This window comes from Leiobunum rupestre, chromosome 1 (assembly GCF_980474605.1).
Source record: "Leiobunum rupestre chromosome 1, qqLeiRupe1.1.hap1, whole genome shotgun sequence".
NCBI classification, from domain to species: domain Eukaryota; kingdom Metazoa; phylum Arthropoda; class Arachnida; order Opiliones; family Sclerosomatidae; genus Leiobunum; species Leiobunum rupestre.
In genome coordinates this window covers 44,305,569-44,330,576 of record NC_143384.1, presented here as the reverse complement: position 1 = coordinate 44,330,576, position 25,008 = coordinate 44,305,569, and the positions used below count along the sequence as shown (strand labels likewise).

The following is a 25,008-nucleotide window of genomic DNA, read 5'->3' as shown; positions in this document are numbered from 1 at the left end:
GAAACCTGAAAACAAAATAGGGACTTTCAGGTATTTTAAAGCTATGGTGGGAGCCCTGCCTAAATACAAATTACATATTTGGGAAAAACAAACCCTTTAAAACTTCTATATCGCAATATCAACAAATATTTTGCGTTAACATTTGAGTGTAATGTTGAAAAACTTTTTAAATAGGGATGATGCGATATGGGTACAGCCGATATATCGGCCATTATAAACAAAGTTGTCTATCACAACAGTAGCGTATATGATAAAATCATTGTAAAAGGTGGTTCAGTACACTGTCATATCATTTTATTATAATTTTTCATGAAAAAAAGTTTGCAAGAGCATATCCGAATATGTTTCTTTTCATTTTATGTGATACATATTTTCTATCACAAATCGAATATTTTAGTTTTTTATTTGTTTACAGTCGTAACCCCCCTGTCTAAAAAAGGTATGATCTAGCTTCTGAAGTCTGGCGTACGTGACGCGGACAATCAAATAAATTATTATCAATAATTTTCTTATTTGTAAATTTTTTTAAAAATATTTTTCTAATATCGGCCAATATCGGATTAATTTAAGCCAATATTGTCCGATACCGATATTTGAAAAATAGGCCGATATATCGGTTCATCCCTATTTTTAAATAGCAATTTGTAATAATATCGCTATGATAAATTCCGATTATCAAAAGGACAGTTTTTCAGTTACGTCATTTTGGCGCCGAGAAAGCGAGATAACCATTGTTATCAACACCGCGCGGTGTGTTCTATTACTCAGCTGTTGCCTCTACTTCGAAACGCCCATCTTAGAGAATTCGTCTTTTACATTCCGTAATAGTGGCTAAAACCTCTACTGAAACGTTGCTGTAATACATTTTTGGCACAAAAGTATTTACTTATACTTGGGGAGAATGCCTATACGTTGACAGGATTTTTAAAGCTGCTCTCAATCCCCGTCATGCTCAAAGAGTCCGGTGATGTGCGCAGATCTTCTCGGAGAAGCTAGCGCCGTTACGCCACCTACACTATATCGGTCGCGAACTAACAGAGATCGAGTAGCGGCGCCAGGATTTTTGGAAAGGTAGGCCAACTATTTGGAGGCCCCACCAAAATTATGGAGGCCCCCCACCACATTTTTTTCAAATCCATCCACGTGTATTATTTAATTTTTTTGAAGCAAGTGGTGAAATTTTTGGGTAAAATGGGTACGCAACGAAAATTTAGAGTTAATTATAAATTTAAACATCACTAAAAAATGAGTGTGTTGATCCTTTTTTGTGTACCGATAACACTTAACAAATGAGTGGTTATTTACTTATTTCTACCACTGAATTCCAGTCTATCAATTTACATTCATTCCTTCGGTACTTCGCATGTACATGCCTTACGTCAGAACTTAAAACTTTACGAAAATGAATGTACGTAGGTACACTAACGTAAGTTAAGTAAGTTTAAGAACCATTAATTTGTAAAGATTAAATTAAAGATACAATTTGGATATAGTTGCGCTCACCAAAAATTAAATTTAAAAAGTAAACTACTGTCAAAGAAAAGTTACTCGTACCTTTAAAAGGAATAAAAACAGCAGTGTCGTTAAGCCAATCACTCGCATTGAATATTGGATAATTAATAAATAAATAAATTATCTCGCAAACAAATTACAGAATTTTATATTAAATAATTTGGAGGCCCATATATTATATTTTGGAGGCCCCTTAAGACGACTTTTGGATGCACCTACCAAAATTTCAAGTAGGCCCAGGCCTACCCCGGCCTATTGCTGGCGCCGCTACTGCAGAGATCCCTAGCGGTCAACGCGAGAAGCTCACTTACCCGTTGAAATTTTAATCTGGTAAGCAAACGCTTTGTCATTTTAAAACCCAAATTCAGCGTCTGTTAGCCATAGAAACTACCACAGGAATAGAAGGCCCTGCCTTTGTACGTGCTTTACTAAGATTCATTTCCGGTTATCTCTGGTCCAATAAAAAAAAAGCTTTGGAAATGACGGCCAATTAGATTCAAGCGGAAATGAATGGAGAACCTTTTGCCCGTACCGAGCCCGTAACACTTTTCATCGACTCTTTCTATTCCTCTTGTAGTTTCTATAGCTGAAGAAAATCTAGCAGCGATATGAACTTCTCACATTGGCCACTACGTGTCACTTTGTAAACTGAGAGGCCTGGCTAGCCCATTTACAAATATAACGAAACGATAGTTCATTCTATATTTATGAAATGTTTGACTTATATTTAGTCCAATTTGGTTAGCAACTTCTATGGTCATAAAGCTGAACCTAATTGTTTTTAAAATAGCTAAGGTACAACCTACATGAGGATCGTAAATTTAGAATTTTTATAGTAATAGTAATAATATATAATATAAAAGGAATTAACCTGAATTTGATATTGACGTTAAGGAAAACTCATGAGTTTAAGTATAAAAATGTTAATAAAATGTACTTAAATTGCACATAATACAAAATTATAAAAGGCCGTGATGTAACAAAAAATAAACTTCAGCCAAAGTTCAGGTTTCGACGTCACGTTGCTTAATGAAATCATCGCATGGAACAGCAGGAGATGGTTGCTCAACGGTATCATAGATCTTTCTCTATGACAGTATAGTGAGGCGCGAACAGTAAATTAGTCTTTCAAAATAATCGATTGATAATATAATTGTTTGGCGTAGAAAATGCAAAGTACCTTAATTAATGGCTTTAAAAACGCTCTATAAATTAGGCCTAAGGTGGTGGATTGGGTATTAGCCTAGCTTATTACCTTATTACAAAAAATAATGAAATAATTAAGAAAATTACGAAAAAGTAATGACACAATTTAGAAAATTGCAAAAAAATAATGAAATAATTAAGAAAATTAAGAAAAAATAAATAAATAATTAAGAAAATTAAGAAAAAATAATGAAATAATTAAGAAAATTTTATCTAAATTATTTCTATTCGGCTCAGGTAAGCGGTATTTAACAAAATTGTTAATGGTCAAAAAAGCGATCAGCAAAATTCCACGACACGTTGAGCTACTGTCTCAACGAAAATATTTTTTCAAAAAACGGGTTTTCACTAAACGCAGCTCTCGACATATTCATCATGACACAAATTATTTTTATTAAAAATTTAATATTTATAGCTATTTCAGTATAAAAAATAGTCGATTAAAAGATTTGACCTATAAATGAGAAACATTTTCCCACTAATATCTCCATATGGAATCAAGTAAATATGTTTACAGGTTTACCAAATAAGTGAAATAACCGAGGGGTCGGACATTTACCAAAATCCCGTACACTTTGTCTAAAATCGCAAAATCTCCCCGAAATCCCGAAATCCCGTACAAAATAATGGCAAGTGTCCGACCCCTCGAAAATAACTATGTTATAAATCTTTACGCGCCAGCCTAATTAAAAGCACTGCTATAAAGGAATTTATAAAAGGGTCTATTTGATCTTAGTAGTATTTTGCGAGTTTCACCAAAGAATATAAAGCCCCAGGAATGGAAGGATTGATATTCTTGACTGCGTGTTTTGGTTGCGCAAGAAACTTCCGGAAAAGCAAATCAGAGTAACCGGAAACGGTTATCGCAACCCGGTCTCTCTTTAAAAACGAGAGGCGCAAAGGTTCCACTAGACGGAGCCACACCTTCCATTCCTGGGGCTTTATATTCTTTGGTGGGCGCCACTCCCAACCGGTACGATAGATAGATTTACTCCAAATAGAAACTTTGAAAAAACTTACCTCTATCAATCAACGATATGAAAAATAGTCTCAATCATAAAGTATCAATAAAACATTTCAAAGTTCATTTACACCGTCACTTTTTTTTAAAAAGAAATATTTAAATTTTTGTTAACGTTTTCCCATTAGCAGTACTTAAAACGTTCTTCTCCAAAGAAAATTATAGTCCGACTAGAGGAACTTGGAAAGTGGTTGATTACGGCGTTACGGAATGTTTTTCATTTCCTTATTGTCAACAGAAGTAACATTTGCACTCATAAGTACGGCTCGTCCTATTTTCCACATAGTACTGTTTCAACCATAAATCTAAATCATAACGGAAAAAGGTTGTTGATTTTTCAAAGAAATCGAGAAAATAGATTTATTTGATGTAAATCGTCGCTTAATTAATTATTTATTTTAATTTAATTTTAAACTTGTTATGCCTCTTTTTCATTGGATAACTTTAGATATAATTTGCATTCATTGGTAACGTAAACCTAAATATAATTTGATATGAATTAAATTAAATTACTACTTAAATTAATTCGAATGAAATTAATTTATTACTCAATTTAACCTGAATTAAATTTAATTATTACTTAAATTAAACTGATTTAAATTTAATTAGTACTTAAATCAATCCGAATGAAATTAAATTAGTACTTCAATTAATCTGAATTAAATTAATTTAGTACTTCAATTAATCTAAATTAAATTAATTTAATACTTAATTTAATCTGTATGAAATGAAATAAGTACCTAAATTAATCTGAATTAAATGAAATAAGTACTCAATTTAACCTGAATTAAATTTAATTAGTATTTAATTTAACCTGAATTAAATTTAATTATTACTTAAATTAATCTAAATTAAATTAATTTAATACTTAATTTAATCTGTATGAAATGAAATAAGTACCTAAATTAATCTGAATTAAATGAAATAAGTACCTAAATTAATCTGAATTAAATGAAATAAATACCTAAATTAATCTGAATTAAATTAAATAAGTACCTAAATTAATCTGAATTAAATGAAATAAGTACCTAAATTAATCTGAATTAAATGAAATAAGTACCTACATTAATCTGAATTAAATGAAATAAGTACCTACATTAATCTGAATTAAATGAAATAAGTACCTAAATTAATCTGAATTAAATGAAATAAGTACCTAAATTAATCTGAATTAAATGAAATAAGTACCTAAATATAATATATAAATATTTTAACATTTCTAGAAATATTTTAACATTTCTAGAAATATTTTAACATTTCTAGAAATATTTTAACATTTCTAGAAATATTTTAACATTTCTAGAAATATTTTAACATTTCTAGAAATATTTTAACATTTCTAGAAATATTTTAACATTTCTAGAAATATTTTAACATTTCTAGAAATATTTTAACATTTCTAGAAATATTTTAACATTTCTAGAAATATTTTAACATTTCTAGAAATATTTTAACATTTCTAGAAATATTTTAACATTTCTAGAAATATTTTAACATTTCTAGAAATATTTTAACATTTCTACTCAGCTTATCGGAAGAGTATATTACATTTTCTACGTATGAAATTTTAAAGGTCAAATCTTGTTTAAGAGAGTTAAAGGGTAGAACCTGTGGGTGGTCCACTTTGTTAGTTTTTTGTAATTTATTTACGGGTTTTATTATCGACTTAAATATAGTTGTATTAATGCAAAGGCGTTTATTTAACGTTTATTGATATACGAGCTGTCGTTTAGTCAAGTGGCTCTCTGTGTTTTGTTGATGGTAAGGTTTTTGCTTCTTGTTAATACATTTGGTGTCGATATTTGGATATCTACGATTCCTAATGCAGTCATTGATTTCCTGGGTGTGCGAGTCATTATATGATATTGGAAATTGGACGGCATTTATCAAGGGTTAGTGTTGAAATAAAATGAGCGTTAAAGATGCGGCAAGTATTTCGTAAGCGGGAAAAATACAAATGCCCTCTGTAGATATATCTTTCATTTAAATTTGGTTCGTATTATATTCAACTGATAAACTTGTACTGTAAAAAAGGGTTAAATTCAATTGTGCATTGTTTTAGTACGTCTAACTCGCTGTTGTAACTACTTAATTTATAATATTCTGAATAAATTAAACTCGGTTGTTTCGTCTCAATTATTTTAATTAAAATTAAAATTTTTTACCGGGCGGGATAGAACCGGGATTACGTTTTTAGTAAATAACTCGGAATTGCGGAGATATATCTTCAAGGGTCATCTCGAGAAATTAATACCACTAGGGACAATTCTTCCAAGGAGAGGTTTATTTTGGCTTGCGAACTTGTATTCGCCTGTGCCGGACTATTAGGGCTACTCTTTTTACTTCTTCTGAAAAGGAGGTGTAAAGAGCGTTAATCGAAAAATTTATCTGCTAAAAAGGCCACAGGCTGTCGCTTTGGAAGAATGTTTTTACACCGACTCAAACTCTTCGCGGAGTGGTTAGCACTTTCGCCTCGCAGCAAGAGGAGCCGGGTTCGATCCCAACTTGTGGCACTGGGTGAAAACTCGGAACAACTCCTTCTGCGTTGAGTTTGCAAGTTCTCTCCCCACTGGTTTAAGGGGTTTTCCCCGAGCTCTTCGGTTTCCCCTTCCATAAAAACTTGTTGAGGTTAACGGTAATAGTTAGTGTAGGGAGCTGTTGGCTCGCGTGGCTTGCAGGGCTTGCCACCACCCTCCTACGCATTGTAACCCGGCCACCTGAATTAAAGGCTTTAAAAGTCGATCGATGACTTAGGCCTAGGGTGGTGTAGCTGATTATTATTAGATTATTATTATTAGAAAATCGGAGTAAAATGACATCATAGCGTTACTCTCTGGGCCGGATTACTCAATAGGGCACCAAGCCTACAAGGGGCACCAAGAGGTTTCGAAAAAGTATAAATACAAAAAATAAAATAATTTACTTTTCACAAAATATTTTTTTCTGGAGTAATTTTAGTAAATGCGTCCACATTTTTCGATACCATGTAACGTCACTAAAATATCCGCATTGAAATTGTACTTTCCATCAATTTTTCAATTATCAATTGCCGAAGATCCTAAATCGCTTCGCTCGCTCGTCACTAAAAGGGGGCACCAAAACTAACTTGGGCCTAAGGCCCCGCAAGGTCTTAATTCGGCCCTGGTTACTCTTCTTACCCTACTCCGAAATCCCGGAGCAAGCGAAAAGAAACCACCTGATGATGAATTATTGAATCCGGCCACTCAGCGCTCGAGCGAAGCTAGTGCGCGGCGCCGTCGGGTGCCAATACTCAGAATACGTTGCCCGTTCTATAAGTCAACCTAACACTAAAGACATAGTATAGGACAGGCTATAGTATAAAAGTCGGTCAAATGAGCAGTCGGCCAAATGAGCGGTCGGTCAAAAGAACAATCGGTCAAATGAGCAGTCGGCCAAATGAGCGGTCGGTCAAATGAACAATCGGTCAAATGAGCAGTCGGCCAAACAAGCAGTTGGTCAAATGGGCTGCTCATTGAAAATTTGTTTTTAATTAACGGCCAGGGTGAGTTAAAATTACTTTGGTTGTTAATGCTTAGTGGGTTACTTATGTTAAACGACAGAGTGATCGAGATAATGTTTTTAATATACAGGGTGGTTGAGAAACCATCATTTTCGACAAAATTCCTCTCGAGGTTTTATAGTACGTTTATTAAGTTAATGTACAAGGTGATTAAAAATTTGTTCAAATTTAAATTTAATAATTGAAATATATTTCAAACATTGTATGTACTTAGATGTCCGTGATATCTTGTTTGTTTCATACTACTAGTCGCGCGTAACGTGCACGATTTCTATTTATATTCCGGACTGTATGCAAAGCATTCGTGTTCAAAGTGTAGCGCAAACTGGTCTGGAAACTTGTCCCAGTTTAATCAACATTCGTTTTAATTGGTCCGTGTAGCATCTAGCGAGTCTTCAAAGCTTGCAGTCGTAGTTCTTGTTGGTGTCTCATTTCCTCCTTCAATTTTGCCTAATGGGAGAAAAATTCCATTCCCTTTTAGTTTCATATAATCATAATCGGTTCATCATTAACACGAATATAAAACGTTTGTTATTTGAGAAAGAGCTCGTGGTTTTTTAAGCATTAATTATTTTATTTTATACAAAGGCTTTAATTATTTTATTTTATACAAAGTCTTTAATTATTTTATTTTATACAAAGTCTTTAATTATTTTATTTTATATAAAGGCTTTCATTATTTTATTTTATACAAAGGCTTTAATTATTTTATTTTATACTAGGGGTAAAATAAGGATTTTTTATAATTGCCCAAATACAAACTGAACCTCCAAAACATAATTTCAATGAGCTATAAAAGCGCAGAATTCAGAATTTGTAGCAGACTAATATTTTACCAAAATTATGAGATAGCAAGTCGGCCCACGCCCTAATATTAGTTCCACATTGGTGTATTCGGGTGGGAAAACCCATACACCCTTAGTAGACACAGGTAGGCAAACTAATACAAAAGCTGTTAAGGCTACGTGATTTCTTATCGTTTGATATATAAATTGCCACCCTAAGTTAAAGAGTGGATGCCGCCCACCATCAGGAGACCCTGGTGGGCAAACTAATATAAAAGCTGTTGAGCCCATGTGATTTCCTATTGTTTGATATATAATTTACCATCTTATGTTAAAGAGTGGCCACCGCCCACCCTCAGGATACCCGGGTGGGCAAACCAATACAAAAGCTGTTGAGGCCATGACTTCCTATCGTATCGTTAGACAGACGGAAAGTATCAAAGGTGAAATAGGTAAGCAAACACGACGAACATAATTCTTTTAAATTATTGAAATTAATGGAAATATGATTTAAAGAAATTCTTAAACTGGGATTCAAATGTGTTTATTTTAGGAAATTTATATCAAACATTTGGGTAGTTTACGAACCAAAAGTCATGTAAATTCGCAAATTCATAAAAAAAATACCCATGAATGTAATTTTGCAGAAGAGAAATTAATAGAATATGTCATTTTCGAATTTTATATTATCTCGGTGATTAAATTGGTATTTTCTTAGAGCAGATATTTAATATGGATTATTAACAACTGCATAAATCATATTATTGCAAGAATGTATTTATGTACTAAGAATATGGCAAGACGGAGATTCTGTCCCCATGGTCGCATACTTTGCAGCTTAAGGGTCTGTTGCAAAAGCCCTAGCCAAAGTGCTAGCCCATTAAATTTACCTCGTTCGATTCTAGCAAAGCAGACTTTTGCAACAGGCTTCGACTGCTTGGGATATTTTGGTCTCACTCTTTCACGTAGACGATTCCAAACTTTTACTTTTTATAACAGATTAGCAGACGAATTTCCGCTACGAAGTATGCGAGCATGGGGACCAGGACTAATGTTATGCTCTCATATTCTTAGTATATAAATCCTTTTTTGTAATTTGACAAAAAGTTATATTTTAAATTTCGATCTATTTCTTGCAAAGCTATAAACGGGTATTCTTAACGTGCAATTGAAAGTTCATATAATTAATTTTTGCGAATGGTATATGGCAAAAATTATTGTAATAAAAATGTATCTTCATTTTTGGATGAGTATGGGAGTCCAATAATTAATAATGGCGGTACGTAAGTGTGAAGGGAAATAGTCTTCAATTTGAAGCGTACGCGTGTTCTTAATAATGTAATATCTTCTCCCGATGGTGACTTCAATTTATTGTTTCTTTATGGTTCCATTATTGCTTTTATTACCCAAAGGGAAGTTCTTCGGGTGAATGGATTGAACTCTTAGATTGCCTTTTAACCTTTTTGTGTGGGGTAACGGGTGATGAAGTTTTATAATGTATCTTGTTGATTTATTTTAAAATTTAACTCCCTTGTTAAGCCTAGTTCCCACTTAGCGCTGAAAATTGACGCTCACGAATAAAATTTGCGATTTTTTTCAAATTCGCCGCTAAAGTCGCGCCTCCGCGGTATCTAGCGAATGTTCTATTTTTTGACGTCCACACCTTGGCGATAAAAAGCTTCAGCCAATCAGAAAACGCGTTCCCTCGATCTATTCCGCTCCCGTCCGTCACTTATTAAGCCAGGTCTTTAGAAAAGCGGCTCAGCCAACTTGACCAAGATACTGAAGTAAAGGTAATTATCTCACGAATAGAATCGTTTATTATTGAAATTATCAACAGGAACATCCATTTGGTTCATTTTGAACTGATATTTTATGTTAGGCCTAAAACATAACTAAAAACCCGCACGAGTTGTTTTCAGCGTTTTTAAATTTTCGCGCTAAAGTGAGAACCGCTTCCCCAGCGACCGAAAAAACGCGTCTTTTTTCATTGCGCGAAAATTTTATTCGTCTCGAAAATTCGCCAAGTGGGAACTAGCCTTAATAGTTGGTCTTTTAACCTTGCGTGATGAAACTGGTGACGAAGTTCTTTAACGTCTCTCGTTGATTGAGTTTATCACTGAAGTTTTAGACTAGTTTGTCTTCCAACCTTGTGAAATAATTTATAAGATTTAATAACAATAGTTTTCTCCAGAAAGGAAGAAAAGATTGAAATTGAGCTATTATTTTCTTATGATAAGAAAAACCATAGTCCTGTGAAGACTGAAGATAAATGATGCCATCTTGAAAGGAGGAATTTTAAATATAGCTTGATACCTGTTATAAAAAGAATCATCCAGTGCAACCTTGAATGATATACCGGAAACATTTTTTCCTTTCATGAAACTTCAAACTTGATAGAGGAAAATGTAGTTCTATCGAATGAGACCAGCTTGTTTTTTTGGTTACTCTCCCTTTAAGGGAGCTGGTTCGAGGGGGCGGAAATTAACGGTACTGCGTGCGCGTCAAAGAGTTCTATCGAATGAGACCAACCCGCCCACCCTCAGGAGACCCGGGTTTAAATCAAACTAACTGCTCGATGAAATATTCAAACAAAAAACCAGCTGAAACATTCGGGCAAGAGCGACATCTCTGGACCAAATATACAAATTATAAAAGTGTTCAAGGCTAAAAGTTCAAGCTAGGAGCAACAAACACAAGGAGAACACAGCTAGACTTTAAACACGCTAACGAAGGGTTGTGTACGAATTTCATTTAACGAGCGTCACGAGCCTTTATGCTGAACGTTTTACGGGCGGGGGTAAGCAATTTCCGAATTTTCCCCTTCCACGGCAGCAGGCGCTAAAGCGTCTAGCCAATGAAAAATGTACACAACAAAATCCACGACTTTTGACGGGTTGTGTTCTCCTTGTGTGGGGGGCTGTGTTTGTTGCTCCTAGATGCCATGAAGTAAGATAAATTTGATGAGTCCCTAGGTTCAAGCAAGGTTTTCGAAGAGGACGGCGTTGCTCACTTGAATAAGGCGTCGGTTTTGGAGACTACGCGGTCAGAAATCTCGGTTCGATTCCCGGTGTCGTCAACCTTAGAAATTATTTTTCGCAGCTCCATCTACCATGTCGTCGCTTTCCAGATTTCCACGCCGACGCCGACGACGCCGACAAACAAACAACACTTAACGACATTCCGTCCATAGCAATAGTGTCACTTCAAATATATATTCGATGTGAAACTAAAAAGGGCTGTAAATAATTAACTTAGTTCAGCAAAATTGGATGCGATTGTCGATGTACCGGAAAGACCCGCCGCCATCTCCCATGAGGTGATTAGGTATTTTAAATTTTTCATACTTTTTTGCGGTAAATTCACGATAAATAGCACTGCCCAAATCCGATTTCAGAACAGCCCAAAACTGCCCTGATTTTATAGGATCATAATTTTTTTTAAATCCCAAGTAAATCTTCATTTAATGTAAACATAAGTTTATAATTTCATAAAAATCGGGGTTTAAAAACCTACAGCACAATTCAAGGAAGTTTGAACAAGCATTCCTCAAGAGAGGAACTCGGTGGGAATGTGTTCAGCACGGCGGCCCAGCTGCACGGCAATTGGGATCCATTGCCACAAATACTCTACGGAACACGGCTCGTCAGTTTATTCCCGAATTTTCCGGCCTGAATCAAGGTCGTTGCCCCACTCGAAGGAACCAAGAGTTTCAACCAACAAGGCTCGAAACTAAAAACGATTTTCGAGACCCAAATACTTGGCTTTCTTCTGCAATTCAGTCTGTGACACGGACCGGAGAGGGGCGCCAGAAGGGGACACGGATCGGAAAGGGGCGCCAGAAGGGGACACGGCCCGGAGAGGGGCGCCAGAAGGGGACACGGACCGGAGAGGGGCGCCAAAAGGGGACACGGACCGGAGAGGGGCGCCAAAAGGGGACACGGACCGGAGAGGGGCGCCAAAAGGGGACACGGACCGGAGAGGGGCGCCAAAAGGGGACACGGACCGGAGAGGGGCGCCAGAAGGGGACACGGACCGGAGAGGGGCGCCAAAAGAGGACACGGACCGGAGAAAGGCGCCAGAAGGGAACACGGCCCAGAGAGGGGCGCCAGAAGAAGAAGCCAGATACAATTATTCAATTTACATAATCATAAAATTGTAAACTTAAACTTTTAAAAACACTTTTAAAAGAATAATTTTTGAGACTGGGTAGACCCAACTCCTAGTTTATACCGTTTTTTGTTTTAACTTAATTTTTATGTAACTTTGTTAGTTTTATTTATTATATGTACGGTTCCTTTTTGAATTATTTTATTTTACTTTGTTAATTCATATTGCATTAGTTAGACATAAACCGTATTATTTGATATTGTAAGAGGGCTATGAGTCGCAAGTTGATTTGGCCCTCTAACCAAAAATACTAAAAACCTTAAAAAAATAAAATATAATTGAATTAAATTGAAAGGGCCGGTACAGGTGAAGTCCCATACCAAAGATTTCTGACCGGACCACGAACTAGAGACACGCCATCCGGACGTTTGCCGTCATCCCGCGACATACAGGGAGGCTCGAGAGCGGGCGGCACACCAGAAGAGACAAGGGAGCGTTTAAAAAGGTCGTTGACAGCGCCATGGCGGGAACGTCGACATTGGGTCAGAAATTTATATACCGGTGCTCCAAGCGAATCAAAAAACCTACTACACCGGTGGTTTCAACACTATGCCCTACGCCAGCGTCCACAAGCCCGGACAGGTGACAAAAACAGTCATGGGTAGCAGAACCCCACTATTTACGGTCGCACCCTCGACGCAAGTCACTCATCCCGATAAAAGGCGCAGCAATGGGCCCCATTGCTGCGCCTTTTATTGAATGGGGCTACCAGCTCCCACTTCGCGTACAGCTGTGGAGTAGAGAGTGGATGCTCTAGCATCACAAGCCGATTTGGGTACATTTGTTCGAATTTCATTCGTCCGAACGGTGGTACAAACTTGGAGGAATAAAACAAGTATACTTATTTTATTCCTCCAAGGTACAAATGTCCGAATGATCATTTGTCCGAATGTCGGAAAACAGGATCGTATTTCCGAAAACGTATTTCATTTGCCCGAAAAATATATCACAACTTTTGTTGGTGAGTTAGTCGTTCAATTTATGTTAACTTTACTGGCGAATTTCATTTGTTCGAATAATCGTTTGTCCGTTTTTTCGAACATTAGGAATTGGTTGTTTTTTTAAATATTGTTAATATAAGAAAATATTAACATTAACGTGAACCTAACCTAACCTAACCTAAAATATCCACAACATTCAACGCAATTCCCACTTACTACAATGTAGTTTTTTATTATCTATTCTTGCACTAAAAAAACAGCAATAAGAAATACTAATTTAGCGACAGAATTCGGACAAGTGATGCTACCGATTCGGACGAATAAAACAAACAAGTTGTCCAATTCGAACAATTGAAACATTTGTTATTTCGGCGGTTCGGAAGAATGAAATTCGAACATTTGTTCCACCGTTCGGACGATTGAAATTCGAACAAATGTACCTACCCCCACAAGCTAGCACCCTACCTACTGTAAAAGTGTTTTAAGGCGTAAAGGACTTTTTAACTGTAAAAGACTTAATAAACTGTAAAATGACTTAATAATCTGTAAAAGGACTTAATAAACTGTAAAAGTACTTAATAATGTGTAAAAGGACTTAATAAACTGTAAAATGACTTAATAATCTGTAAAATGACTTAATAAACTGTAAAAGTACTTAATAATCTGGAAAAGGACTTAATAATCTGTAAAAGGACTTAATAATCTGTAAAAGGACTTAATAATCTGTAAAAGGACTTAATAAACTGTAAAAGGACTTAATAATCTGTAAAAGACTTTATAAACTGTAAATCACTTTATAAACTGTAAATCACTTTATAAACTGTAAAAGGACTTAATAAACTGTAAAATACTTTTTAAACTGTAAAAGGACTTCATAAACTGTAAAATACTTTCTAAACTGTAAAATACTTTCTAAACTGTAAAATGTTTTTAAGCCGTAAAGGACTTTTTAAACTGTAAAAAACGGATTGAAAATTTGTTGAAAGCTGTTTTAAACTGTCATCTTAATTAACACGTTTCTATGGAGGAATAAAAATGGCAAAAATTAAGTTCTTAAAAAATTAAATACATAGAAAATCTAAGCAAACTAAAATATAAAAATATTAAAAGTAAAATATCCGTTAATTATACAGGAAAAGAGCCATTAATTGTAAAAAAAATAAATAAATTCAATAAAAAAATAGATTTAAATAAAAAAATCGATTAATTTGATTTTTATTAAAAAATTAAAAAAAGTTCCAACCCGACTCTAAGCATTGTACACTTCATACGCCAGGAATGTCCAGATGTTATATTTTATTTTGTGATTTTAATATATTACCTAAATGAAGATGCTGTCCATTTTCAATGTTTTCGACCCATAAAGTAAGCCTCGCTCGTTCGACCAAATATAGCTGAGATATTAACCATTAGGGTATTAGCTTAGCTGATTATTATTATGTATCGCCCAATTTAACATTTCTGCCACTAGAGGTAACTGATAAGTTTTACGAAATGAAGTAACTGACCTTGGCTGCCTTGTTCAAGGTTGCCAGAGAGAAGATTTTCATGTCTTCAAAAAGCGTGTACAATTTCCTCTCCAAGTCCATAATCATCTGAATATTACTATTAGAGAAACATATTGACCAAAAATATTCAATTTATCTTTCGCTTATTAAGTTGATGTACAAGATGATTGAAAAATTTTCATATTTAATATTTAGTTATAACATCGGGGGGATTGTGTGTACTTAAATGTCCGTGACATCTTGCTTAATGTTAAAAAAGATACCTAGACTTTAAAAACAAAACCCTAGTCGGAGTCCCTGCTAGTGATGTTAATTTACCGGTAAAAATAAAAACGGTAAATTTACCATTAACTTTTTTTATTTAATCAAAATAATGGTTTGATGTCACAATAATTATTAAAATAGTACTTTAATTTTACCATAGCCTTAGCTTACATTAAACTTAGAGAAACCTCCTAGATAACCCCTTAGAAATGCATTTAAATGTATGGAACAGCGGCGGGAATTCGGAGTCTTTATCAGGAAAATGATTTGGTTTTCTGGTCCAATGCAATTGTTTCTTCTTTTATTTGAGGTTTAACAACATATTTTTGGATGTTTTTTGCTTTATGAAAATAATTGGTAAATTTACCGAAATTATACCATTACTAAATTTCAATAGAGTAGTATCGCTCTGTACCTTTGGGCTATGGCCGCCGTTTTGAGGGCAGTTTTTTATCTATAGGAAAAAGCATGGGTGACGTCGACATACGTCACACCGATATTACTCTATAGACGGTAAAATAAATTCCAACGGCTTACCAGCCTCAGAAAGTGGGGGGTAGGGGAAAGGGGGAACATTTCGTGACAGCATGGCTGCCAGTCTCAGCGCCTCGTGACTTAGGTAATTTTTGCCGTTTTTTCACGTCTATGATGATTCATTTCAATTAATAATTTACGTTTAATTTAACGAATTCCAAGTTATACTTAAATTTACGGTTAAACACGGTTAAACAATCATTTTTTTATATTCCATCAGTTTCTGCCTTTATTGCTATAGTCCTATAACGGCCAACTTTGATGACGCGCTGTTCGCGCAACACCGCGTTGTAAAAGTTGGCCGTGGTCTTATCTGTAGTTAGTTACCATGGTAGCTTAGAGCTAATTAGTTCGGAGTTCGGAGTTCCGATAGGAAGTGGGTAAACGCTATTGACTACGCGCCAGGCAGTGATTTCGAATCTAGCTACGGTACGAGGTTTATACATAGAAATCTCATAGGTAACTAGAATGCTGCCGCCTACGGCCGAGCTTGACGCCAGTTCGCCTTGAACCTTCAGCCAATGAGAGGCCGTAGAGTGGTTCCGCCAAGGAGGATAATAATCCTCCTTGGATCCGCTACTATAGCGGGAGATAGGTGACGTCATTCTCTCTGGTGACATTAAATTCTTGGCAGAACCACTCTTTGAGCTCTGATTGGCTGAGATCTGGCAATCGTCTGCCACGGCGTTTGGCCCATTTGCCAGTTACACGGCAGCATTCTAGTTACCTATGAGATTTCTATGGGTTTATATTATCATAATATACTATTTTGAAATCTTGTAATCACCTGCCAATTGTGACACTTATTGAGCCATCGACGTACTGCAGTAGAACCGCCTCTTTCTTTGCATATTTTTATCGCTAGAGGCTCTCATATTTCCGAGTCTGACGTCAATACGATTACTCAACACACATTATTTCGCCTAATTTACATACTTATGAAAAATAATTAAAGTCGTGGTCTACAAACTCAAAACAAAGAACGGTCTATTACCTTTGTTTGACGTACGAGGTTGGTCGAATGTGGCGGTAACATTGGCCTATTTGAGGTTCGACTCGTTTCATGAAATTATTGGGATTTTTGGATTTATCTTCATAGAATCTATTTCAAAAACATAGTTTAAGTTGTTAATTAAATTCCCATTAAATTTGTATGGTTAAAATAGATAACTCTAAAATATTTTATAACTAGATGGCACAGGTCATAATAATAGCAACATACATGCTCGACCCTCTCCTATGGCTAGGCCAACCGAACATGCACTGTATATCACTAAATTCTATAAGCCCTGATACCATGGACTAATTAATTAGTCCATTAATTAGTCCATGCTGATACCCTGTCAAGAGTAAAAACTTAAGGAACTGCAATCGAAAGGGTTTGAAATTCCCATTTGGGGAATGAGAATGCCCTTTGGTTACTATCTACGGCTCGCCCAATTGAAGTAAATTATGTTTTCTTACTTCTAGGTTAATTTCACTAAAAAATATATTATCAATATTAAAATACCAGGCTCTCTTTAATATGGATTCACAAATTATTAAAGTCATTGCAAGATTTTAAATTAATATTTGGAAAAACCACGTACTTTGAAAATTCTTAAATATCTTGAGTGGTTATTATTTTTGTGATTAGTGTTAACTCCAAAGGCTTTAAAACAAGAAAACATTTTGTAGGATGATTATAAAGGGCTGCAAATATCGTCGTAGAGGCGCTAAAACTCAAGCACATTTTGGACGTCTTGGAGCAGTATTTTAAGCCAGGCACTAAGATTTTGTTTGAACAAAAGAAATTCCAAAAACCCACCCAACAGACGTCGGAGACTATTGGTCAGTTCTATGAAAAATTGTCGCTTCTGTGGTTCACGGCATATTCGTAGACGAGAATCTTATCCAGTTTATGGGAAAACCTGTACACATTACTCTAGATAGTCTAGACAAAATCAAGTGAAAGGTTCGGAGGAGTTTCTTGAAACATCTCAGGGGGCATACCAAAATGAAGAGTACGGACACGGGTTCAGACAGCATAGCTTCGAGGATCTTCATGCGCGGCCTCAATACTAAAAACACCTACGAAGATCAACATGCCAATAATTACAAAGAACTTCCTTATCGATACAATCCGCCAGGTTATCAACCGTCATTTAGTCATTCACATAGTATAGGGGATGATTTTTCTTTATGGAAGATGTAGCAGTGGTTACTTCACATTCAGATCTTACTAAACTCTATGACATATGAACTATTTAAAGGCCAAGAACAGAGATTTCATTTTCTCGTGCGCGAATTTAGACCCCCACAAAATTGAGTGACAGCGTCGACAGCTTGACCGACGGCTCTGACTGTTTTTGAATAGAATATATACAATTAATGAGCATCAAAAAAAGAGGTAAGCTACAATACATGGAATTGTCCAGGCGGTCACTCTAGCTGTCAGAGCTGTCACTTAAGTTGTCAGAGATGTCAATCAGTTGTCACTAGGTCCAAAAATTAAGTACAGGATAAGAGGGGTGGAAATTCGCTCTGGTCTCGGTCTTTAAGATGAAATGGGGCTTTCCACTACTCTTAAATGTCAGTTGGACACGGGCTCTACCTGTAACGTCATATCTCGATATTATTATGATGCTTTACAACTAAATACGTCTTATGCCCTAAAACCAAGTCATAGGTGTTTGCGTTTATACGATGGTTCGATCCTGGAAGCCATTCTTGATTGCGTTTATGACTACAAAAAACAACTTGTAACTTCAAAGTCGTGGAAGGGTTCAAAATTCTTCTACTAAAGGCCGCTACATGCATGGGAATGATTACGCTCAAAACAATTCATCAAGTAGAAGCAGAAAGACCATCAGGAGACACAATAGCCGACACTTGGAGGTTTGAGCAATATTTGATTAGTAACCCAGCAGCATTTGTGCATACAGATCACAAGCCATTGGTGCTAATTTTGATAACCCCTTGCGCTCAGCACCCGAAACACTCTAAAGGATGCTATTACCTTTACCAACATTTAACTTTTCTATCAAGTTTATACCAGGGTCCAAGCTACTTATAGCTGATATGCTTAACAGTGCCTATTTAGAAGTCAATCTTTAGAATAAGATAGCGGAGATATCCCAAATATCTGAAGCCAGAGTACTCTCACATTAAATTCCATCAAGGCAATCGCAGAAAAAGACTTTTCATATACAACCTTGATCCAGATTAACATGAAAGCATGCCTGGCCTACGTCAAAAAATTAACATCCAGAAAACAAATTAATATATACAGGCCACCGTTTATTCGTTGCTGCAAGCCTACAAATTGTCGTCAGCATATGTGAAAGAAACTGCATTATTGCCATCTTAGATCTAGGACCAGATGCCACTATTAGAAAAGATAGATACACAATTTTTTGGCTAGGCATCGAAGATATCCGATAATATATAGCTAAATGGTTGAATTGCGGAAAGGTTAAATGATAAAAATGGATCCGTTGAAAGCTCATAGTTCTTGGAAAATGGTATCAAATCTTAACTCATTCGTACAGCATCACGGAAAACATAGCAGAAACAGTTCTCATCTACACCCTGTGTAACAGTCCTTACAGGGATGTGGCTCTAGGCTCTCCTCGGTGCTGGAGCTCAAAATGACTGTTGATCACATGCAACAGTCCATAATCGACTCCTACCACCAAAACTGTCCTGCAAAATCTACCAATCAGCCAAGGTTAGTTCCTTGGTGGTACAATGTGATTGGTAGACTTCGCAAAACTACTCGTAAGCTTTTTAATAGAGCTAAGAGGACGGGTGATTGGTCAGCCTATAAGCAGACCCTCACTTCCTATCATAAAGCCATCCGAGAAGCCCAACAGGCTTCCTGGAGGGATTTTTGTGAGAGTATCTCTGATATTCCCACTACAGCCAAATTAATGAAAATTATGGCACATGACAATACAAAACATCTAGATATTATTAAATTGAAGGATAGTAGTTACTCCAGTTCTGGAAAGGAAACACTGACACATATGTTGGAGGTTCACTTTCCAGACTCTAAAGTCACTGACACAGATACAGATGACTCTTATGATCTTCCTCTTTGGTTCAAAAGAACTAAAAAGGTAGATTGGGATGTGTCAAAACAAGTTGTCACTCACTCCAAGCTTACGTGGGCTATGAAGTCATTTAAGCCCTACAAGGCCTCTGGTCCGGATGAAATATCACCCATCTTGTTGCAGAAGGGAATAGATATTATCTCCCCTGTGTTGTGCAGAATCTACAGGTCCTGTATTGCTCTTGGGCACGTACCGAGCTCCTGGAAGCTTTCAAAGGTTATCTTTATTCCTAAGCCCGGGAAAGCCAGTTATCTCGAGGCTAAGGCATTTAGACCAATCAGTCTAATTTCATTTCTCCTAAATGTTTTGGAGAAATTAGTTGATAGATATATTAGAGAGGAGGTTCTTAGTGTTACACCCCTCTCGAATGCTCAGTATGCCTATCAAAAGGGTAAATCTACTGAGACTACCCTTCATGGCATAAATAATTGCCTTGAACGTGAAATTGAGTTCAAAGAAATAGCTTGGTGAGGGCTAAACACGGATGGCTGTCGCTGCTTTGGTTATGCTGACGATGTCGCAGTGATAATTACTGGGAAGTTCCCAGGAACCATTTCGACTATGATGAGAAAAGCTCCCATCTCTGTGGAATGCTGGTGTAGAGATGTGGGCCTCACCGTCAATCCTGGCAAGACGAGCCTGATTCCTTTCACTCGGAGGAAGGTGCAGGACTTGTTCAATGATATTTATTTCTTTGGGACCATCCTGGTCAAATCAACTGAGGTAATATACCTCGGTGTCATTCTCGACAGTAGACTAACATGGAAGCCACATCTTGACCTCAGCATCAGGAAGGCAAAAATGTTATTCTGGAGAGTCCAAAGGTTGTGTATTGGATCTATACCATGATAATCAGGCCTATGCTGACGTATGCAGCAGTGGTTTGGTGGCCGAGGGTAGTGCTTAAGTCAGTTCAGGCTGAACTACGCACTGTGCAAAGGCTGGCCTGTGGCAGCATTACAGGAGCTATGAGAACGGCACCAAGCGTTTCTCTGGAGGTGCTCCTGAATATTCTACCGCTTCATCTTTAGAGGAAGTTGCAATTATGAATTTATGAGTGCCCATCGGTTACTGCATAATGGTTGGTGGAGGCCTGCTAATTGGGAGTTCAGCCAATATTCTGGCCTTGATATTCTGGTCACTTACCGATCTTATTGATGGGTTCTGACAACATGGCTACAAAGATACACTTAGAAAAGCAGTTTAGTGTTTACTTTCCAAGTCGTTTAGACTGGTCTGGCGACACAGTGTTTGGAACCAAGGGCGAAATTGTTTATTCCTGGGTCTTCTATGAATAGAGCAACTGAGCTGCTTTCGCTCTCTAAGAGTAGTAAAAGGGTGGTTACGGGCCTACTTTTAGGTCACTGCCAGCTTAATAGACATCTGCATCTGATTGGTATCAGTGAAAGTCCTTTGTACAGGGCATGCCTTGCAGAGGAGGAAACTTCCTCTCATGTCCTTTGTGTCTGTGATTTTTATGCGGCTCAAAGGTTTGAGTACCTTGGTATGCATAGGTTGGAAACGAGCGATCTTTCCAACATCCCGGCGAAGCAAATCTTGCGCTTCGTTCCTAAGACTGGGCTTTTCCATGTTTAATTGGCTGGGGCTGCACAATGGACCTCTGGTCTAAGTGCTAGGTTGGGTCTAACCCAACCACCCAACTTTTACCACTAATAATAATAATAACAGTCCTTTAGGGCTTAGTCAACCAGCACACAAACATGCCCATCCAGCATAGATAATTTCAAGATATCCGAATGATGCTGTAGAACAACAACACGATAAACTCTAGATAAGAATTCCACTTAGTAGCCTTCAGAATTTTCCAGCTGGTTCCTTTTCACTACAGAGACCACCAACATCAGTCCCACCACGAGCATCAGCTAACAGACCAAGTCAGCCATTACAGTCACCGTTGGTCATGTCAAAGCAAGAGTTCGAGCCATTATCAGTGAGATCCTAATCAATCGCAGACAAGTCATCTAAGATTGCAGACAAATCACCGTTCCAGTCAGATTTCATTAGAGTTCGCATCCAAAAGCTCAGTCACTCATCGAAATGTACCAGATTCTCAAGATCTCCCATCGCCAGGGCAGTATCCAGTATACGCAGATAATTGCAGACTTGGCCAAATATAGTTTAACCATTGCGATATACGCCCCTTAAGACTTTATATGCTTATTATCATCATATATGTTAAACTTAATATCTTAATTCGTATAGAGGGAGAAGAATGTTTTGTATTTTTTATTATATTTCATTGTTGGAGTCTCTTCCCTATTTTTGGTAAAAGAGGGGAGATGTTGGATGTTTATAGTAGACGGCGCTATGCCCCATCATCATCCCTCAACGGTCACTCTCCCCAGGATTCATCAGTCATGTAGCTCTTCTCACAGACTCGAGTATCGCACACAATAAATCTTCTTCTTTATTAATTTTAAAACGTTTCTTTTTTATTAAAATCAAATTTTTATTTGGGAATTGTCTTAGCAATTGAAACTGGTGGTGTCTGAATCAGTGGCGTCGCTAGGGGGGGCGGTCCGCGCCGGGTACCAGCCGTTTGGGCGTGATTTGGGGTGACACCCGACCGTGAAAACACAAACTATAGACTAGTAAGTAGCCCACCGTGATATCCGCCCCGGGTGTCACCCATGCTAGCTACGCCACTGGTCTGATGGATTAATAATTTCAAAAATATCCACTTTGACATTACAACATGGAATTCCGTCGTCTTTACCACATTGTACTTCCCTTTACCTTACAAGGGCAACGGTTTCGTTTTCCCAACAAACAATTACTTTTACAATTGACAAACACTTTTGAACCACACGGTATTATTATTATTATTATTATTTAGTAAGAGTTGGGGTGGTTGGGTTAGACCAACCTAGCACTTAGCCCCAGCCATTTAAACATGGAAAAGCCAGTCTCCGAAAAAAAATTATCTTTAGGCGAACGTCGTTACTACTCGGAGTGCAACGTGTAGCCGCCGGGAGTTTCAGCCTAGTTTCCATCAGCCTAGGCTTAAGCAAATGGGAAGGTTCTTATTGCTCCTTACCATTGACAGCTTGACATTCCTATATCCTATGAGACCAGAACAATCTCTTTACTCTTTATACACATTCTTATTTATCTATTATGCTTTTAATGTTCCTAATTATTACTTATTGGCATAGGCTTAAATTGAACCTAGCTTAGTTAACTAAACTTTAGCAGGCGACGTTAGTGACGTCATGGACGGCATGTTTTGGGTAGACGTCACTTTTGTTAGAGTACGTCTAGAGTACGTCTCTCATGACGTCTTTAAATTCTCTTTTCTACACCTTTTGGCTGTATGCCCATAGTGGCTGTATATAAAAGGAGGTTAGCTAGGATTGAGGGAGATTGATAGTGATGATGCTGTTGGAGTAGGTTGATTATGTAGTTCTTAAGGTATATTATTATTAAGTCGTAAATATAAGTGTATTTTGTAATGTTAGGTTAAATTATTATATGTTAGAAAGAGTTAGTGTTTTTTTTTTTGACTTGTCGTATCCTCGCCATTCTTCACTCTTACGGAGGAAATTAGTATATATTACTATATATAAATTAGTGCTATAGCTATGTCTGCTGCACAATGGTAATGCCACGGGTATGATGTTTTGAGTTTTTTTACTCTTTCATCTTAAATTATTATTTTACGTAATTGAAGAAATGTTACTTTATAATGTTTTGATTGTTGATATTGTTACAACTACCTAAATCGCCTCAAAATAAATAATGATTGGAACTTCTTTTGTGCCTTCTTAAATTGTAATGCTCTCTCACTCTAACGCACTACGTGGTTAGGGTAAAATCTAACTAGGATGTAACTGGGGAGGTAAAATCGGTTACAAACGTAGGAATGAAAATGGTTTCTAGCCAACAAAAACCCGACAAAGACTTTACTTCTTTTTCTTTTTTTGTGTGCGTCACGCGGAGCACAAAGAAGTTCCCTCTGCCCTCAATACCCACTTCTTCCCTACCCCTTTAACGTCATAATGACGTTTAAAAGATTCACCTATTGCCACATATTACTTACTTAATCTTAGCATCCACTTCTTGTACCTTCTGCTTCTGCAATTCCAGTACGCTTTTAGTTTTGGAACACTTTTTTTTAATCTTTGCCAGTTCATCTTCTCTAGAAAGTTAAATACAGTAACATAATCTATAATCCCATTTGGGATATTTTTTAGGCTAACATCTAGATAATCTGATAATACAATGCTAAAGCACTTACAATTTACTTTTAGTTGTGTTAATTCCTTCACCAAGCTGTTCCCTTTCAGTCTCTAAAACCTGACATTGTTTTATTAGTTCAATGCAATAATTTTCTTGATCCCAAAATCGGTGTATAACATCTTGCGGATTTGAAAAATATATTTTGCTTTCTTTTCCAACCTGAAAATATGCTGCTAAATTCTGAGCTTCTTGAGCCTCATTAAAAACTTTAAAATATATACCTGGGGTGAATAAGTGGTCAAAAAATCTTTGTACATTTCAAATAAGCTCAATTCATTCTCCTTTTCGGTATTCTTTCTAGTTAATGTTTCAATTTTATATTTCACATTTTGAACTTCATCAACTAAGGCTAATTTAGAGGATAATTCATCTTCTGCCCTGTCCATTAAAACATATCAAAATGACCACATTTTATAATCTAATGGAGTAAAATCACTTTTGAATTGTCTGTTCAGTCAAGCTGGAAGAATCGCCCACTAATTTCTGGAAACTTTTTATTTCTTCATCCAGTTGATTTTCTTCTTCCATTTGTTTCCTTTTCTGTTCTTCGTAACTATCTTTAAGAAGTTGCACATCTCTTTGCTTTAAATCTAAAGAAAACTGGGAATATCATTTGTTCAAAGTTAGTGTATATTAACTAAATATCTATTTTGAAAATGTTAAGGCAATGTGAACCTCAGTAAAGAATCTTTCCCTTTGACGATCTTTATAATTTTTAGGCCCACCAGTAACTGATTTCAATCCTATTGAACGAAAAATTGTGTTTAATTTTCTAACAAAATATTTATAGTTACCTACAAATCGCTTGTTGAGTTAATTAGAACCACCTATGAACTGCATTGCAAAGAGCATATTTAACACTCTTTACAAATCGCTTGACAGACCTAGGCTTCTGCATATGAAACCACTAAGCCTGTGTCTATCAAATGTATTTTTTAATATTTCAAAGTACGTATAAATAATAGTTATGTACTTTTCTTAATATTTCAAAGAACGTATAAAATAATAGTTATGTACCTTTCGTAGCATTTAAAATAAATGCAGGTTCGGCAGAAAAAGAATTGTTTATTTTCCTTTTCATGGATTTTTGGCTCCGTGACTTTGACATTTTACATTGTAGAAGACAGAGCAGACTACTCGTGATGGTTGCCAGATTTTACCAAGAGAAACTC

General features: G+C 36.4%; 1 protein-coding gene across 4 annotated transcripts; it reads right to left on the bottom strand.

The window, feature by feature from the left end:
- Nucleotides 1-7,431: 7,431 nt before the first annotated feature.
- LOC149963045 (uncharacterized) lies at nucleotides 7,432-24,950 on the bottom strand. 4 transcript variants are annotated; one of them, XM_090180350.1, is made up of 9 exons: nucleotides 24,854-24,950; nucleotides 24,512-24,579; nucleotides 24,273-24,436; nucleotides 24,058-24,214; nucleotides 23,835-23,995; nucleotides 23,637-23,735; nucleotides 16,477-16,584; nucleotides 14,685-14,781; nucleotides 7,432-7,730 (listed from the first exon to the last, which is right to left on the bottom strand). In XM_090180350.1, the coding sequence occupies exons 1-9, from the start codon at nucleotides 24,942-24,944 to the stop codon at nucleotides 7,665-7,667; spliced, it is 1,011 nt and encodes a 336-aa protein (XP_090036476.1). In that variant the 5' UTR covers nucleotides 24,945-24,950; the 3' UTR covers nucleotides 7,432-7,664. The 4 variants fall into 4 exon arrangements, with proteins under 4 accessions (XP_090036476.1, XP_090036478.1, XP_090036477.1 ...); XM_090180352.1 differs by having other exon boundaries at nucleotides 24,058-24,133; XM_090180351.1 differs by lacking the exon at nucleotides 24,854-24,950 and adding an exon at nucleotides 24,664-24,762.
- Between the last annotated feature and the right edge of the window lie 58 nt (nucleotides 24,951-25,008).

Bases quoted from the DNA above. Each gene is read 5' to 3' on its own strand.
- LOC149963045 (XM_090180350.1), bottom strand. From the start codon at position 24,944: ATGTCAAAGTCACGGAGCCAAAAATCCATGAAAAGGAAAATAAACAAT. The intron at 23,736-23,834 runs GTAAGTGCTTTA...TTAACTTTCTAG, and splicing joins AACACAACTAAAAGTAAATT to AGAAGATGAACTGGCAAAGA. The intron at 16,585-23,636 runs GTAAGTAATATG...TTTTTGAAATAG, and splicing joins GAAGTGGATGCTAAGATTAA to ATTCTATGAAGATAAATCCA.